This window comes from Lepisosteus platostomus, chromosome 8 (genome assembly GCF_059453375.1).
Source record: "Lepisosteus platostomus isolate fLepPlt1 chromosome 8, fLepPlt1.hap1, whole genome shotgun sequence".
Classification (NCBI taxonomy): Eukaryota; Metazoa; Chordata; class Actinopteri; order Semionotiformes; family Lepisosteidae; genus Lepisosteus; species Lepisosteus platostomus.
The window spans coordinates 5643563-5659884 of NC_142618.1; the positions used below are offsets into that span (position 1 = coordinate 5643563).

The window sequence follows — 16322 nt, forward strand, 5'->3', positions numbered from 1 at the left end:
TGCCTCTTGTTGAGCGCTCTGGTTTGGCAGGACTCGGTGTGTGCGTGTGAGTACGGCACAGTCGCAGAGCAGGAGACATGAACATGAACGTGGTGACTCTAGATTGGACACTGCTTGGGCTCTGTGAAAAACCAGCCCTGCTGCTTTTGGAGTCCATTTCAAATTGAACGAGGGTGACAGAAACAATCCAATTAGCAGGGCGGATGAAACAGCTGTGTCGGAAGTCTAGCTGAGCTTTCCGTTCGCCTCATTTTGTATCAATTACAATGAGAGTAAATGCACAAAAATCTTCTTTTTGTTTTATGTTAAGATTACCAAAATACAACAGGCAACACTGATATTGTCTTGTGTAATTTAATAAGGTTTACAAATATTGTGATTCTCGGGCTGTAAAATCTCTTGCATTATTAGGTACTATGCTTATAACTTTTTATATGTGTGTATATGAGTGGTAATTCTCATTTTCCAGATATTTGTCTGAATTTATTGGCATTGACGGGCTTTTCGAAAAATGTTTTCCCTTACGGTCAGCTCTTGCCCTGCATTTAATTGGTAGAGTAATGTGCTCTGTGTATCATAATAATGTCTGACATTTTGAATAAGCCTGTACAACATGTGATAAGGGATGTTTTAGCCACATCTGCTTGGTTTGTATGTTCTTTACTCTGAATTGCAGAGTCAGCTTTACCACTGATGCTGTGCACAAACTCTGTGAGCCCCTTAAGTATTGCTGTCTTCACCGAAAAAGAGTACCAACTTCAGCTGTACAGAAAATTAATCAGGCTGTATTGCTGTTGAGTTATAATGTGACACATATATAACAGGTTCTTTGCTAGAGTTTTTTAAAAAGGTCTGTTTTTTCTATCTGTGGTAAAAAACACCCTTTCTCTGGGTCTTTGTAAACTTAACCAGTGCTTGGTATTTGTTATTTGAAATCCTGTAATGGCACAAGGCCTGAAAAACAGTGATGGCTGACGTGTTTGTTACGAAGAGACTAGAGGGAAACCCCAGACGCCCATGTGGCTCCAGAGTCCCAGGGGGCAGTATTTGTGTTGTAAATTGGGGAAAAAAAAATCATTTGAATAAAACTCGTGTATAAAACGGCCTCAGGATTCTAATCCCAAGTGTATCTTGATTTCTCAGGTTTTCCAGAAGTGCACTTTTACGGATGTAGGGGCAAAAAGTTTTGTTGAGCATACAAGAGTTGACCCCCAAGTCAGAGAGCTAAGGCCTGGAGCCTTAACATCACCCAGAGAAAAGAAGGTAATATCCGTGGCGCCACTGAGCTTTGCCACCTGATTACCTGCTTCAGCCCCCTGTCTGAGTGGGGCCTTTCCAGTCTTTACCCAGTGCTGCTCTGCCACCTTGCGTTTTTAACACCCTGGTGCAGGTTCCTTGGCCTGCTTGTTTTCCACTGTGTCTTCTGCTGTCCACAGGGTGCTCCCACTCTTTGTACTTCTGGGCCTGCATGAGCTCTTTCCTTCTGGAGACAGCCCTGTTTAAGCCAGTACCAGAGACCTAACTTTCCTTTTTCAATCAATTTGATGCAGTAAATATAAAAGCTTCACAGCACGCAGCTGCCGGTCAGTCACATTCTCCTAAAACCTATTAACATATTTTTAGATTTTCACCAGACTGGTCAGAGAGGAACACTTTTTGTTTCAGTGTCAATAAATTTGGCAACTTTTCAGTTAAGGTATCCATTCCATGTCTTTAAACAATATACTGATAAAGGCAGTTGCATCAATGGCAATTCTAAAAGTTACATACCCCTAACCGCCTGCATTAAAGATTAGTTATTGTCACACGTCACCTTAATACTGTAAATGCAATTTGTAATAGTCTTAGAAAAGATCATACATTTTCTGTTATACCTCAGTAGTTCTTTATTCCAATAAATGGATGGAGGAATTGCAAGAATACAGTATACGTACGATGCATGAATAACTACTTCTATTATTTCTATGAGCAATCAGGAACTCCAGTGGGTTTCATTAAAGTTGCTCTTGATGAGACTCTGTTTTTAGGCTGTGTGCCTGACAGCAGTGTCAGTAAGCCTGACTGTGTTCTTGTAGTCTTGTTTCACAGTCCGAAATGTAGTGTGTATTCCACCCCTCCTGCTTTTTCTGTGCTTGTTTACTGCTGGTATTTGAGCTTTGTGTTTCGTTCAAACGGTGCTGAACTGTTAGCAGGGTGAAACCATGCGCTGAATCTCTTCTCTTGCAGCAATAACTCCTGCAGGACCTCTGCCTGTCATGCTGCTGCTTATGTTGCATATGAGTTTAATAAGTGAATGTGTTATCTTGCCTACTGAAGTATTAAAGTATAGTTAGTATTAAAATAAAGCTGAATCAATTCTGAAGCACTATAAACAAGCACATTTTAGGGTGTTTGAAAACATAGGCATTGTCCATTCCTAAGCCATAAGCATAATCATGCAGTAAATTTGTATCTTGGACACTTTGATACATTTAACTTCCCCGAATAACATGATGTCACATTTCAGATTCATGGAATATTTAATGATTAAATGGTTTGCTCCCAGTGGCAGTATCCAACATTTTGGGGAAATTGACAAGTGTTTGAAGCAGCACAATGGGAGCTTGAAAATATTTATTTTCATGTCATGATCCTTTTTAATAGTAGTTTAAATTAAAGTGTATTTGCAAGCATGATGTCAGTTTCCTTATTCTGCGCATCTGTGTAACACATGACCTTATTTTGACTCTTATTAATGGAATCATTATGAAAAAAAGTTGATTGCTTCATGTGGGTTTAATAATGCGGGGGACTGTGGCTGTGATTTGTAAATGTCTGTCAGTTCATATCTCTGATCACGTTGAGTATCGCAAGATTAACTTTCATGATTTCTGTTACATTGAGAAATACCCTATTCCTGTATCTAATCTTTCATCGGGCTGGCACATTGTGTTTTTCTCATCTTGGGTGATCTGTTTATGATTGACAATGTTCAGTCAATTGCTGCAGCTTCTTTAAGGAACATGAAAAAGACCTTTGCTAACCTGAAATGTCTTACTAAATTGTACATGCATACTAATAGTGGCTGTTTAAATTAATATTAAAATAAAGTTTCTGGTTTGTTTGCATTTGCAATATTTTGGTGTCTGTTCAGGTAAAATGAACTTTCTTTTTCTTTCTAGACTAACATGCCGAACTCTTATAATGGTATTGCACTTTACATGACATATTAGGTCTACAAGCGTATGTTTCATAATACAATTTCCAATGCATCGCACTGGACACTGAGGAAATTGCAAAGTCAAATGAACAGAGATTATAACTGCATGATAATGAAGAAAATTATCTGTTGTGAGGCATAACTACTGTTCCACGTTTTCACTGTTTATTTTACAATGACACCCCCTTTTAAAGTGCATTTAGACTGGTATTCACAGTGCATCCCAGTGTAGCAATACTTATTCCTTAATCTCCAACTATTGAATCTTGGCTGTCATTAACTGTAATTATAATAACCGTAACTGCGATATGTTTATGAATAGATCAAATATCCATATGTGATCTTAAAATACTGTTGGATATTAGGGGCAAAAATAAATGTGCAACCATATAGTGCATATCAGTTGGGAAACTGAACCACAAGTTAAACAGCCTCTGGGATTGATGATCGGCATCACCTATAAACTCTTTCTGAAGGAAGAACCCTCAGCAGCTGTGATGTTAAGTGAAAAGCAGTTTGGGAATTGGTTGATAATCAGCAGAGATGTGGTGCGATTAACTGGAAAAGGGAATCTGTGAAAGTTTAACGGGATGTCACACAAAGAAAAGTAAACACCATAAAATGTGGAACAATGGCTATAAGGCACTTTTTTTTACCCCCAAATCATTACTTTAATATAAATCCACTGTCATTGTTTTCCCTACTAGTAAATACTGAGGGTCGCACTTTTAAAACTGCTAAATGTAACACCACCAGCTGAAACGGCTATTTGCCATCACCAAAACTTTTGCTTTTTATGTTTAACTTTTACTTTGTGCTAACTCCTGTACATGGGGCCCTGGAAAAGGTATTACTCGATCTTGGAGTGAGTCGGTGTAATCCTAATCTAGGTGTAGGGCCCTTGGTCATTTCTCAAGGTCTGTAGAAAACCTGTTGGACACTGGATCCCAGAAATTCAGATATCCCAGTTTTGGGAATTCCTGCTTTATGTGAGCATTTGAGGAGAAAAATGTAGCTACAGTGTTCCAGAAATCTTGTTAGGCATACATTTTTACAACTGGCAAAACCTCATAATACATTTAATTTGGACTCTTGCTTTCAGCCAAAGTTACTTCATTCTTTTTTTCCCCCCTAACTGTTTTTATTGCCCAATGCTTCTTTGAGAGCCCAGATGCACTCATTCTTAGCATAAATAGCATACATTAGTGCAAACAGAATACTGAAGTCCATCTGGGTCTTGCACAGAAAGCACTTGTGCAATAATATTGTCCTCATAAACTGTCCTAGCAGAGTGTGGAGGTGCTCCATGAAGAGAAACAGTCGAGCACTGATGAAAATGGGAACGACACCGTGCTGCAGACTCAAGGGGTAGGTCAGCTTTGTGCTGCACCACTTCCAATACATCTTTCTTTGAGTCGGCATTTTTTATCTTGGTGCTCGATTTAACATATCGTTTTCTCTTGTGCAGGTAATATACTATGTCACCGGTCAACTTCCCAAAGAGCTACCTGCGGTAGAAATGGAAGACCATAAGGAACGCAGAGAATTCCACAGTGAAACAACACTTTCTTCTTCACAGGTTGCCAGTGTGAATGCTTATGAAATTTCAGAAAGTCAGCAGTTAGGGACAGATGAGATTCCTGTTCTCTCAGAGCGTTCATTGAGGGAAGGCCAAGAAACCTTTTACACCCCAGAGCATCAGGTGCAGATAGTGTATACAGAATCCCATCAGGAAGATGGTTACTTGGCAGAAGCACCTAGAAGTATTCCTCAGCTGGATACAGGAAGCAAGGAGGAGCACTGTGTCGAGATTGTGTCTCATCAAGTCAGCGTTGACAAGCATGTAGTGTCAGTTTCTGTCGAGGAAGGTGGTTTTCGTAATGAAATGCTGGTGGCTGCAGAAGGACCTTTAGTCCTTGACCGTGATGCTTCCCCGACTCCAGAGTCTGTGCAAGAAGGTGCAGAAAGTGAATGCAGCCAACAGGTAGTGATGAGACCTTCTAAAGGTAGAGTAAAGTGTGCTGAAGAAGCAGAGTCAAACTCAAGCTCTCCCAGTGAAGAATTCCCTTCTCCTACAGATAACATAGCCTTCATGATAACTGACACAAAAGTGCAGGCTTTGTCCTGTGGAGAGTATGAGGAAATAGTCAACACCAAAGGAGAAAACATCCAGACTGTGAACGTGGATAACAACAAGGAAATGACAACCCAGGATAACAGCTTTGACAAGAAGCCAGTGATCATCATATTTGATGAGCCAATGGACATCCGTTCAGCCTACAAAAGACTGTCCACTATATTTGAGTGTGAAGAGGAACTGGAGAGGATGTTGGCTGAGGAAAGGATTGAGGAGGAAAACGAGGATGCAGAGGACGTTTCCTTGGACAGAAAAGATCGTGCTGGGGAAGGCAAAGCAAATGAAAGAGATGGCATATTGAATGTATCCGCTACTCGGAGAGATCCTTACACCTCCAGTGTGGTTAAAGAAGAACACGGTGGGTTACAGGACCCCTTGAACACGGAGACGGACGATTCCAAATCCGAGTTTGCAAATGACGGCAAACAAGATGCCAAGAAAAAGTTTAAGTTCAAGTTCCCTAAAAAGCAGCTCGCGGCTCTGACTCAAGCCATTCGCACAGGTACGAAGACGGGCAAGAAGACCCTTCAGGTCGTTGTGTACGAAGAGGAGGAAGAGCTGGATGGGACTGTGAAGCAACAAAAGGAAGCCAAGAGATTTGAAATCAGCCGGACGAAGCCTAAAGCCGACTCGGCCACCGCCTCCCTCACCGCTGTGACGAAGAACGTGACGGTCGTCCAGCAGGGCTCATCTGATTCCCACCACAGGACTGACGAGATCCGGAAGAATACCTACAAGACCCTCGACAGCCTGGAGCAAACCATAAAGCAGCTAGAGACAACGATCAGTGAAATGGGCCCCAGATCACCCGAGGAAACGTCCTTCGAGGAATCTAAAGCGTACTCCATTCAGATGGCTGAATCCTTAGGCAAAGATTCGCCGCCAGAGGAACACAGTTCCATGCAGGAGTTACCCCCCCCTGTCTATCAGCCCCATAAGGCTGCGCATCATAAGAAGCATAAACCACAGCTTCTCCCAAGACCTGCTGCCATCCCCACCACCAGCGATCAGGTCTCATTTTAGCTCTTCTTGCTTCAAGGTGGCTTGGTTTCTTTGGGTCTTTTCTAACAGCTGATTCTACAGATGATTAATACATTTTGCAGGTGCTGGGAAATGCTGGGAGACCTGTGCTTTTAACCTTCTGGTGTGATTACAGTTGACATAATCGCGAACTGGCAGTTTTTTAAGGGTTGCTGAATTTTGATTTTTCTGCTAAAACTCTAACCCCATATTTAGGCAGTGGAAATCTTTTTGTTGTTGTTGTTGTTGTTGTTCTAGAAGCACTGTGTTGTCCTCTTGATTGTGTTTTTACTTGCGCATGTCGGTTTTCCGGTTGGGTTACTGGTGCATGAGGCTTGTCGTCTCCCTTGTTGGCAATCATGAATGTAAGATGAACGGTTTGTTCCGTCTTCTGTTTTCGCCCATTTCCTTGCAGAGCACCAGTGTTACTACATCTACCAGTCGGATGCCAGTGCCTATGTCCGCAAAATCCAGACAGCAGCCAGGGGGTTCGGAAAAAGCAGGAAAGCAGCAAAAACTGCAGGATCCTCAGAGGCAGTTCCGACAGGTAGTTTTACTGTAGAGGCTTGAAAAAAGGATTTTCATTCGTTTTGACACAATTAGACAAAAACAAATATAGTACAGAGAATTGGGAATCTGTAAAAACCAAAGCTTTTAAGTTGCTGAAGTGTTCTGTTAATCCTAATCGACCACACCAATCTGGATCTGTTGATGTCTGTTTCACCTGCTTGGATGGCATGTTTCCAGACTTTTGACTGTTAACTGCAACACTTCCACCACACGCTTGTGCATGTCTGCAGCGTTAACTTCTTTTGCTGTGTTAACGGAAAAGTTTTAAAAAAGCAGCACAAAAAGAAGAATCGTGCCTGTGGCCAACAACCGAGATGTCCTTACTTCAGATTTGCAAACGGCTCATATCCCGTCGTTAGTGTTATGGTTCCCTGCAAGGAATACGATGCTTGACCTAAACACAGCCCTACTAACTGCTGTTGGACACCGGACGCTGTCCTCCTGCAAGGCAATCCCAGTTCGCCCACTTCCTTCCCACAATGCATGGCAATCCCAGTTACTAACAGGGGCAACCACACTCGCACCACGTCTCCCCTTTCTGCCTGTTCTCTGTAGTAACCCTTTTCTCCAGGTCTGATACTAATAACTAAGGGTGAAATGACAAATCATTTAGTCTGTTAACTCTTCTGTCTTTTGTTTTTGAAATTCGTTAAGAAAAAGAAAATGCTGAAACACACTTTCCGCAAGCCCGAACCCTTTAATGGTTTACAGTGTTGTCTGGCTTTTTATTTGTTTTCCTTTTTTTTTTGACAAACCATATCTCCTGGCATCTTTGTTTACAGGCTAACGGAAGTGCTAAGAAAGCTGGTGGGGATTATAAAGCTACTTCCCCTCCTTTACCTGCTTCTAAGATCCCAGCCTTTTCTTCCAGCTCTGGGAAAAGCAGTACTCTGTCTGCTTCCAGCTCAGATGCTACTAACCCTGTTGTTTCCTCTTCCAAGTCTTCCATCCCCTCTCCCAGCCTCCTGAACTCACACGCCACCCGTTCGGCTCCCCACCACCCCCCGGCACCCACCCACATCCCCTCTCTGTCTAACGGCTCTCTCAAGCCCCAAAGCCCCACTCACACCGGTAAAGGTCACAATCTTTCGTTCTCGCCACAGAACCAAAACGGCCGACCACCCCCTTCCTCTTCCTTCTCCCCTTCCTCCTCCTACTCCCCCTCGGCCCCTTCCCCCGTCTCCCACACTTCCCTGAGTCAAGGTGCGAAGAGCATCCGGACAATACACACACCCAGCTTCATCAGCTACAAGCCACAGAACGGGAACAGCAGCAAATCCTCACTGCCGTCTTCTTCATCGTCCAAGGACGCAGCGTAACCTTTTATCTGAAAGAAAAGCCTGAAAGGGGACACAACGTGCTTTGCATACTGATTTTGTTGTGTAAATATTTGAGTTTGATTTGTTTCTTTTTTTTTTCATGCTTTTAATTTTATTTTTACTTGGACGTTTGCTGCATGTCGTTCTCCGGAGATTCATACACAGTAAATAGACGAAAAAGGTTCAGAAATGCAGTTAATGGTGTGGCTCTGCTCAGGAGGTGTTACAATGAATGAGCTCTGAAAAGCTGTTTCGTTTGATGACAACTTTCGTTCTTGCTGAATGCTATTTAAAAAGCATTTCTAATACATTTTTTAAAAAGACAAAAATACATACAGTAAAATTTAAAAAAATATCCATGAATACGATAAAGATAACTGGATGGAGCTGTTCATTTTGATTTTAGTTTTATTTGCCAACAAATACTAATTCATTTTACTGCTTTACAGCCCAGCTAACTTACAAACATTTTGTGTTGGTAGCTTTTCCATGCACTGCCAGTTTCTTTTAAAAATAGTATATAATATACTTGGTTTTAGGAGACGCTATTCTGTGTTTTAGTAGTTATTCCTGTTTGCCAAAGTTATTTGTACTTCACTTCCAAATTATACTTATATATTGATTAAAACACTGTGTGGAAATTTTAAGTTTAAAGCTTGGGGTAAAACCCAATTTTACCTTAAGATTTTCAGTAGCTTAACAGATATGTGCTACTCAAGTTCATGGTTCTTGGTGTTTAAATGTATACTAAATGACAGCAATTTACAGTGAAGTAAACCTGTGTATATAAATGCTTATATATTCTTTGGGAAACTTAGTATAGTTTTGTTAACATACCAAAGTTTATTTCTATGCATGCCTTTTAAGATATTTTAGATGAGGTGTTGATGCTAATGTAAAAGAGTATGTTTGCACAGATAGATTTTGTAAATATTTTTCTTTCTTTTTGTAAAGCTTTAAACCATATTGTACGATAAAGTGCTCTGGAAAAGAGAATTGTGAAGGTATTAAAAAAGATAAATAAAGGGCTGCATGCTAGTGCATTTTTGTTTTATTCTTTTATCCCTTAACATTAGAGTATTCTAGCAGGAGCATATAAATATACCCAAGTGCTGATCACTTTATTAGGCGACATCCTCCGCAATACTTGGGAGGTACTGCTGAGCTTTCTTCTCATCAAATTTCAGTCCTCTTTTGGCAGCTACTTGTTTCATTTTAACATCTAAATCGTGAGAAACCTATGAGCTAGCGATTTACTATGAGATGAGTACATTGGAGTCGGAAAGCACTACGTGTTCAGAAGTGCACAAGCTATGGATAAGGGAAGGGTGAATAGGGAATTGTACATGCAAGTAAAATAAAATTACCTAATAGACATTATATTTTCCCCCAATGTTTAGCAGAAGAACAGGAAACGGTTTCAGAGATAAATGTGGAAATGTTTTAGATTACAGGGAAATGCCTGTTGTATTAAAGGAATATTTCACTTGGGTATTGATCCAGTATGGAACAGCTATTCCATTGCAGGCTGACGGGGAAGACCCACAGTAGGGGCACAGGAGAGCCAGAAATCTATCACTTAAGGAAGCAGGATAGTATTTGTGGGCCACTTCTAGCTGGCTTGCAAGACTACCAATACCTAACGAGCACCAGGAGCAGTGGATATAAACAAACAGGATCTATGACAAGGTGTCTCTTCACGAGCCCGCTTGCATGTTCAATAAGCAGCAGTGGGTGGATGTACAGGTGCCATAAATTATAGTGAGACCCTAGAGACACATGCCTACCGAGCTGAACATGCATTCCTGGAATTCAGTCAGTAACTACTTTATAATATACATGGCCAAAGTGTGTCTGATTGAACGTTACAGTCTTACAAATTCTAAGAGCAATGGTTTTCTGACATTAGTCATGAGGAATGAGGGTATACCACAGGGATCTTTACTAGGTGCACGGCTTTTCTTAATTCATAGCAGTGATCTGGAGTTTTTGTACAGCTAGCACTAGCAAACGAAATTCAAAAGGTAACGCCTGGAAGGTATCATTTAATGTGGAAAAGTGCAGGGTTTTGCTTACCTGCTTTTAAAACTAAAGAGACTACTGAAAAAAAAAACATACATGAACAATACCAGAATCAGGAAAAGATCTAAGAAATGGAGTATGGTTTTTATTCTCGTTTTTAAATTTCTTTAAACCTCATCATTCCTGATAGTGTAGTGTGCACGTGCATGGTTCTTGTATGCTTAAAAGCTACAATTTAGCTGTGGTGTTGCATCCATGATTATTTGGATTTCAAATGCTTTTTGTGCAAAAGGAAAGAAACATTCCATGCCAATGACTTTACATACATTTTTCATTAACAACAAAATCCACCTTTATTTCCTGCATTGCAGACACTTACAAAAATAAAAACTTCATAAACTCCTATGTAGTGTATATCTTCATACCTGCATCTTTACAACACCACCACCACCACACGAATTAAATCACAAAGATTTTTATTTCCAGTGTGTTTAGGGGTTAGACCCCTGTATAACTGTACACAGGCATGATACAATGTCCAGTTTCATGAAACATTTTTTCATGCAGTTTCAGAGATGAAAAAACTTAACCAGTTTTTCCAGGGTCCAGTATCTACATGCCTATGTTACAACACTTATCAAATCCGTTTGGAAAAAAAAAACTAAACATGAAATATATACATTTAAGTTACTTATTTTACAGAAATACATACATTTCAAGTCCCATTAAAAACAAAAAAAAAATTAAAAATCTGAATATATAAAACACTTTCAAGACCCAACTGGAATGCCTAAAGAATGGAAGCTCAAATCTGCCTGTATTTAGATCTGTAAAATTATTTCATGAGTTGTAGATAAAATTCAGTCATTCACAGTACATTTTAAATATTTTAACAAAAGACAATATGGCACCCTAACTAACCCAAAACCAATTCAATGAGGCACTTTCTTCTTGGATAAATGGGATTTAAAATCTGGTTTTTGCAATCTGTTACCAGAAACTGACAATGCAATGGTAATATAACTGCAACACAACACAGAGCATATTGCATCAGAAGTGTTGTTCAGTACTCATTTTGTTACACAGTCATATAAAAACGTTTATTTTTATTGTACTAGCACAGAGTGTCTGGCTGTTACAATGCACTGCAAAGGGTTTCCACAGTACACAGCACAGAAACCAGCCCATATGCAGGCTGAACAAAAATAAGACAGTTCAAGTACAGAAATATTTACAGTTTAAGAATTATAACAAGCAACTAGATTTAATCAATATTTCAGCAAGCATATACATTCTTCATAGGGTTACTGTAGGAAGAATGGAACTTTTGTCTTGCTTCTGTAAATGTCTACTATAATATAAGCAAACAAATCATCAGTAATACTTAAGACACCTATAGCCTGTAGTTTTTAAAGTAATAAAATAAATACCCAATGACTTGAAGCCCTTGTGGTCTTCCAGCATTACTGGGGTATGACAAAATGAGCAGAAGGCCAAATTCATTTTTTGCTTCAAAGCCATGATGTTGCTAAAAACAAGACAGTGTATGAAATTTCAGGTATTTACCAAGTACTGTTATATCCTTATATATAAAAAAAAAAACTTGCACAGTAACCCATATTATATATGCAGAGTCACATTAAAAAGGCAACAAATGAGTATTGGAAATCAACTGCATTTGTGTTCTTTAGTGCTTCTCAGCATATACACAGTGTGTATATATATACACATACACTGTCAAATTTACAAGGACACCAGCAAATGTTACAGAAATTCAAGGAAACTGAACAAAAAAAAACATTAGCAGAAGTTTGATATCTCATCAAAAGAAATGTCAGACTTGAATGCTGAAGTAACATTTTACCGCTCCTGTTGTGGCATTTGTATTCCTCTCAAAATTTTATGGAGCAGAACTAATTGAGATGAGAAAAACTGGGACGAGCCAGGATTGGCAAGGCAGGAAACGCATCCGCTGGCTCTTAAAACTCTTTGAAGCCTTATGAGAGTAAAGCAAAAGAGTACAACTCTGATGGCTCCGTGATAGGAGATACAAGACGATGATCATGGATCTTTGAAAAGAGGATTGCTATGCAAGGCAAACTCGAGAGTTTCATTTAACGATGAAAAATACAAAAATGGAAACCGATCAGTAGGTGAGCAAAGCCAATTGATTTCTATGGTGTGTTCATGTTGATTTGTATTTCCCATCAAAGAGACAGCTTCCACAAACTCGTACAACGGCAATAGAAGTGCCTTCTCACTACTTCTCAGATGAAAAAATCATGAATATCTAGAACATTCAACTGCAAATATTCAAAACAAACTGCCTTTTGCTGAAGTTTAAAATGATTTAACAAAATTAACATTCTAGAGCACATAAAATACTAGAGGTGGCAGCACAGAAAAATTGGGGGCGTTTTTGTTGTAATAGTGCAAAAAATGTAAATCAAATAGAGTAGGTAGGTTCCTAAAGGAACCATATAATATATAATTAATCCCACTCTTCGACATCACGCAACACCCCCAAGAAGGTGCATTGCGGGTGAAATTGTTTTCAACGTGACAAAAAGGCACTGACCTCCAGTTGACCTGAACCCTGCTGAGATTCGCACAAGATGAAACTGAGACAAAGCAGCAGCGTACTGTGCAAAAAAAAAAAAAAGTGCTCTGGGAGATGATTAGGTTCACATGGGGAAGTAGGTAGGTCGCAACACACTTCTAACCTTTCGCATCAAGTAACAGCACGCCTTGTGTATGTGCAGCTGTCTCTGTTAACACACTGATGGGAGGCAACAGGAGGGGGGGGGCTTTCAAGTCCCTTCACAAAATACCAGCGAACCATCACGTCTCTCTCTCATGAAGGCCAAGACATTACCGCCACGTACTGCCAATCCTTCCTTCAACTGTATTTCAGTAACATTTCCTGGTGTCCTATGATTCCGATCTGGAGTGTACATGCACACATACGCACACACTCGCTCGCGGTTTTACAGATACTGATAGAACCGTGACCTCACAACATGGGCGCCGGATAACTTGTGCGGGTGTGCGTCCGCCGAGAGGCTGAGGCTCGTTTTGCTCTTGCTCTGAAGGCTGTCGCCGTTCGGCTGCTCAGCTGTGCGGGGGCCGGGCGACGCGGAGGGGGGAGGCCTGCTGATCGCGGTTAAACCGCCGGGGCCCTCGGCATCATCCTGGGCAGAGAAAGGCGTCGTCGACTTCGAGGGGCCTTCGTCATCTCTGGCGGCTGCCCGTGGCTCCTTTGCCGAGTCCACGTCGACTTCGGGGTTGCTGGCACGGCAGCGCTCCCGCGCAATCCAGTCCCTGATGGAGAAGTCCTGCGAGTGGCACTTGGGCTTCAAGCGGTCCACCGCGGACAGCTCCGACTCCAGATCGCCCCCTCCCTGCTCGCGGCCCCTCCAGTCATTCATGACGGCCAGCTCGGCAAAATCCCGCTGCCCACCCATCGTGTGCCTGCGCTTGATGCTCTTCTTCTTGCGCGTCTCGGGCGACCTGGCCTTCGGCGGTCCGATTCCAAACATGTCATCCGCCGAGGTCTTCAGCCGAAATTTTAACCGCTCTGTAATCTTCAAACGCCAGGCCGGCTCCTGCTTTTCGGACTCGCTCCTGGCTGAGGAGCTCAGGCTCCCAGTTGACTTTCCTTTCTTCATCACCTCCAAGACCCGCGACAGCCTGTTCGACTCCTTATCGCTCTTTCCCTCAGCTGAAGACTCGCTGTCGGTTTTCTGATGGATCGTTTTTTTCCTGTAGAGCACGTCGCTCTCCGACAGCTTCTGAGATGGAAAGATTTGCCAGCCGTCTAACTTCAGCGTGGTACTTCCCTCGGTGCCCACAGGCTCGCTCCCGTTGGACCCTCTACGACGTTGCTGTGCTTTATCCTGGAGGGACTCCCGCAGAATCCTCTCTGGAGCCGAGCAGGATGCAAACACGGAAAAGTCGCTCTCGCTGTCCGTCTCCATCGGTCTTCCGTCACTGATAAGCTCACTCCGCTCATCATCTGCCTCGTCGCCTTTACTTTCTGCTACCGACTGGACCTCGGGGCTCAGCATGCTGGACTCCATGCCCGTTAGGTATGTCATGGATGAGGTGGTAGAATAATCTGAGGTGATGGAGCTGATCTCTGCCGCAATGGACTCATTGCCTTTGATGTCAGGGGTTGTCCATTTTTTAGGCCGTGCCCTATGGATAGAGGCCTGGGAACTTGTGCTGTTCATTGTCCCCAAGTCTGACACGGCATCATCAAACTGCGAAGGGGGGTCAGAGAGAGAGGATTTGCCACCTTGCTGCATTCGAAAACTAGGGCTGGGAGAGCTGGTGCGTTTTGGGCTGGGAGAAGGGGAAGGAGAGGGCTGTGCAGAGGACGCTTTCTCTTTCAAGAAAAACGAGTTTCTGTGGTCCTTTTTGGCCTTGGTCCTCAAATCAAAACTCTTATTCTGTTCTTTGTCATCCTGAGTCTCCTTTGTCCATCCTTTTTGGTTTGATGTGCCAGTCTCTTTCCCTGCTTCTGCACTGCCATCCTTAGACCACACAGTGTCATGGTTCTGCCTTGAAGGCTCCTTCTGCAGAAACACATTGTCCAGGTCATCATCTGAACTGCTTGGCTGTGGCTTCTCCTTCTGTTTCTTCCTTTTACGGCTTGCGGCAGCAAAAATAGAGGACACCAGCAGATCTCTGCTGTACTGATCCTTTCCAGATCCCCAAGACCCCTATGAAAGAAAGAACTTGAGGTTAATTCTTAGTTACACATCAGCAGGGAGCTCAAATCCCTTGAACGCCTACATTAAGCTAAGTAGTGGCTAAAAGAATTGCATCTTTCATTGAGAAAATCTACATCTACAATTCTCAATTAAACAGTGAAGGATCTTCTACAAGGATTGGTCAAGCAAGTCACAAGCTGCGTAATCCTTTAACTAGGCAAGTCTAGGATATCAAGTTCTCATTTACAACGCTGACCTGGAGACCCGTTTGCACAGCAGGACATTTACTGCAGCAATGTTAGTGAAGTACCTTGCTCAAGAACACAGTGCAGCAGCAACCCGACAGGAATCTGAACCCACCACGACTTGGTCCAGAGCCTTAACAACTAGATCATACTGCTGCCCATATTAAGAGAACAGTGCTTAATTTCACCCTTTAGATAAGTTCTTAACATAAGAACATAATGCAAGAACAATTCAAAGATGAAGAAAAACAAAGATTATTTGTGAGAGCCCAAACATGTTTTAAACATTGAGCACAAATATTCTCATCCTATAACAACAGAATGGCTTAAGTTCAACTACACAACATAATGGGCCTGAAAAAAAAAACAAAGATACCGTTCCAGCTAAATTAAGTCCTCCCTCTTCAATGATATTAACTTCACACAATTTTAAGACTCAGCCATAAGGGTTTCACAAAAAACGTGATGCACGTTTACAAAGTATTTGTAGTGGTGTTATCCAGACAGAGGCAACTACAGAAACAAAAATCTGGTGTTACTAATTCACGTTTCACATTCAATATTCTGATAATATATATTCGTGGAAATAATGCACTTTTTGCGCTTTAATATTTTTTCTAGTTATCATAGGACAATTTTACAAAAACAGAATTTATGTTCCGGCACATCTACAGTCACATCCAGTGAGCAAGCTAATGATCCAATGATCCAAAGTACAGGTTCTGTTTATCGTAAGACTTTTTACTCCTTAAACTAATTTGCTGCAAAGAGGCCATTATTAAAATCATAACACATGATGTGGTTGGCAATCTGATATTCCATTGACCCTGGAAAGTCAGGCTAAACAGGTGTGTACTCAGATCTCTTACCTGCTCAATTACAACTAATGTCAGCCTTTTGTGTAAAAGATCAACACTCAAACAGCAAATGCAAAGACTCACCTTTGATTTTGCAGAGTCACTAGTGGCTGAATCTGAAATGGACAGAACAAACACAATCAGCCAAAGATTCACCACCTGAATTTTTCAACTTAAATGAAACTGAGAAAGACAGATCCACACATCCACAATGCAACAGAGAAAGATCAGAAGATGT

General features: G+C 41.6%; 2 protein-coding genes across 24 annotated transcripts in view; one reads left to right on the forward strand and one right to left on the reverse strand.

Annotated features, from left to right (window-relative positions):
• Positions 1 to 16322, forward strand: part of LOC148655551 (sickle tail protein homolog) — a 292353-nt gene that overhangs the window by 274687 nt on the left and 1344 nt on the right. For 13 of the 15 annotated variants that reach the window (XM_088642156.1, XM_088642153.1, XM_088642158.1 and 10 more), the window contains 5 exons: positions 1144 to 1263; positions 4487 to 4567; positions 4668 to 6347; positions 6772 to 6903; positions 7709 to 9288. In XM_088642156.1, the coding sequence (XP_088498282.1) occupies positions 1144 to 1263; positions 4487 to 4567; positions 4668 to 6347; positions 6772 to 6903; positions 7709 to 8245 (2550 nt within the window). In that variant the 3' untranslated portion in view covers positions 8246 to 9288. Of the gene's footprint in view, positions 1 to 1143; positions 1264 to 4486; positions 4568 to 4667; positions 6348 to 6771; positions 6904 to 7708; positions 9289 to 16322 lie in introns of those variants that run through there. The other 2 variants (XM_088642154.1, XM_088642160.1) reach the window with 2 other exon arrangements.
• LOC148655552 (rho GTPase-activating protein 21-like) overlaps positions 10727 to 16322 on the reverse strand; it is a 105225-nt gene continuing 99629 nt past the window's right edge. For all 9 annotated transcript variants that reach the window (XM_088642172.1, XM_088642173.1, XM_088642171.1 and 6 more), the window contains 2 exons: positions 16169 to 16200; positions 10727 to 14991 (listed from right to left, as the gene is read on the reverse strand). In XM_088642172.1, the coding sequence (XP_088498298.1) occupies positions 13255 to 14991; positions 16169 to 16200 (1769 nt within the window). In that variant the 3' untranslated portion in view covers positions 10727 to 13254. The remainder of the gene's footprint in view (positions 14992 to 16168; positions 16201 to 16322) is intronic.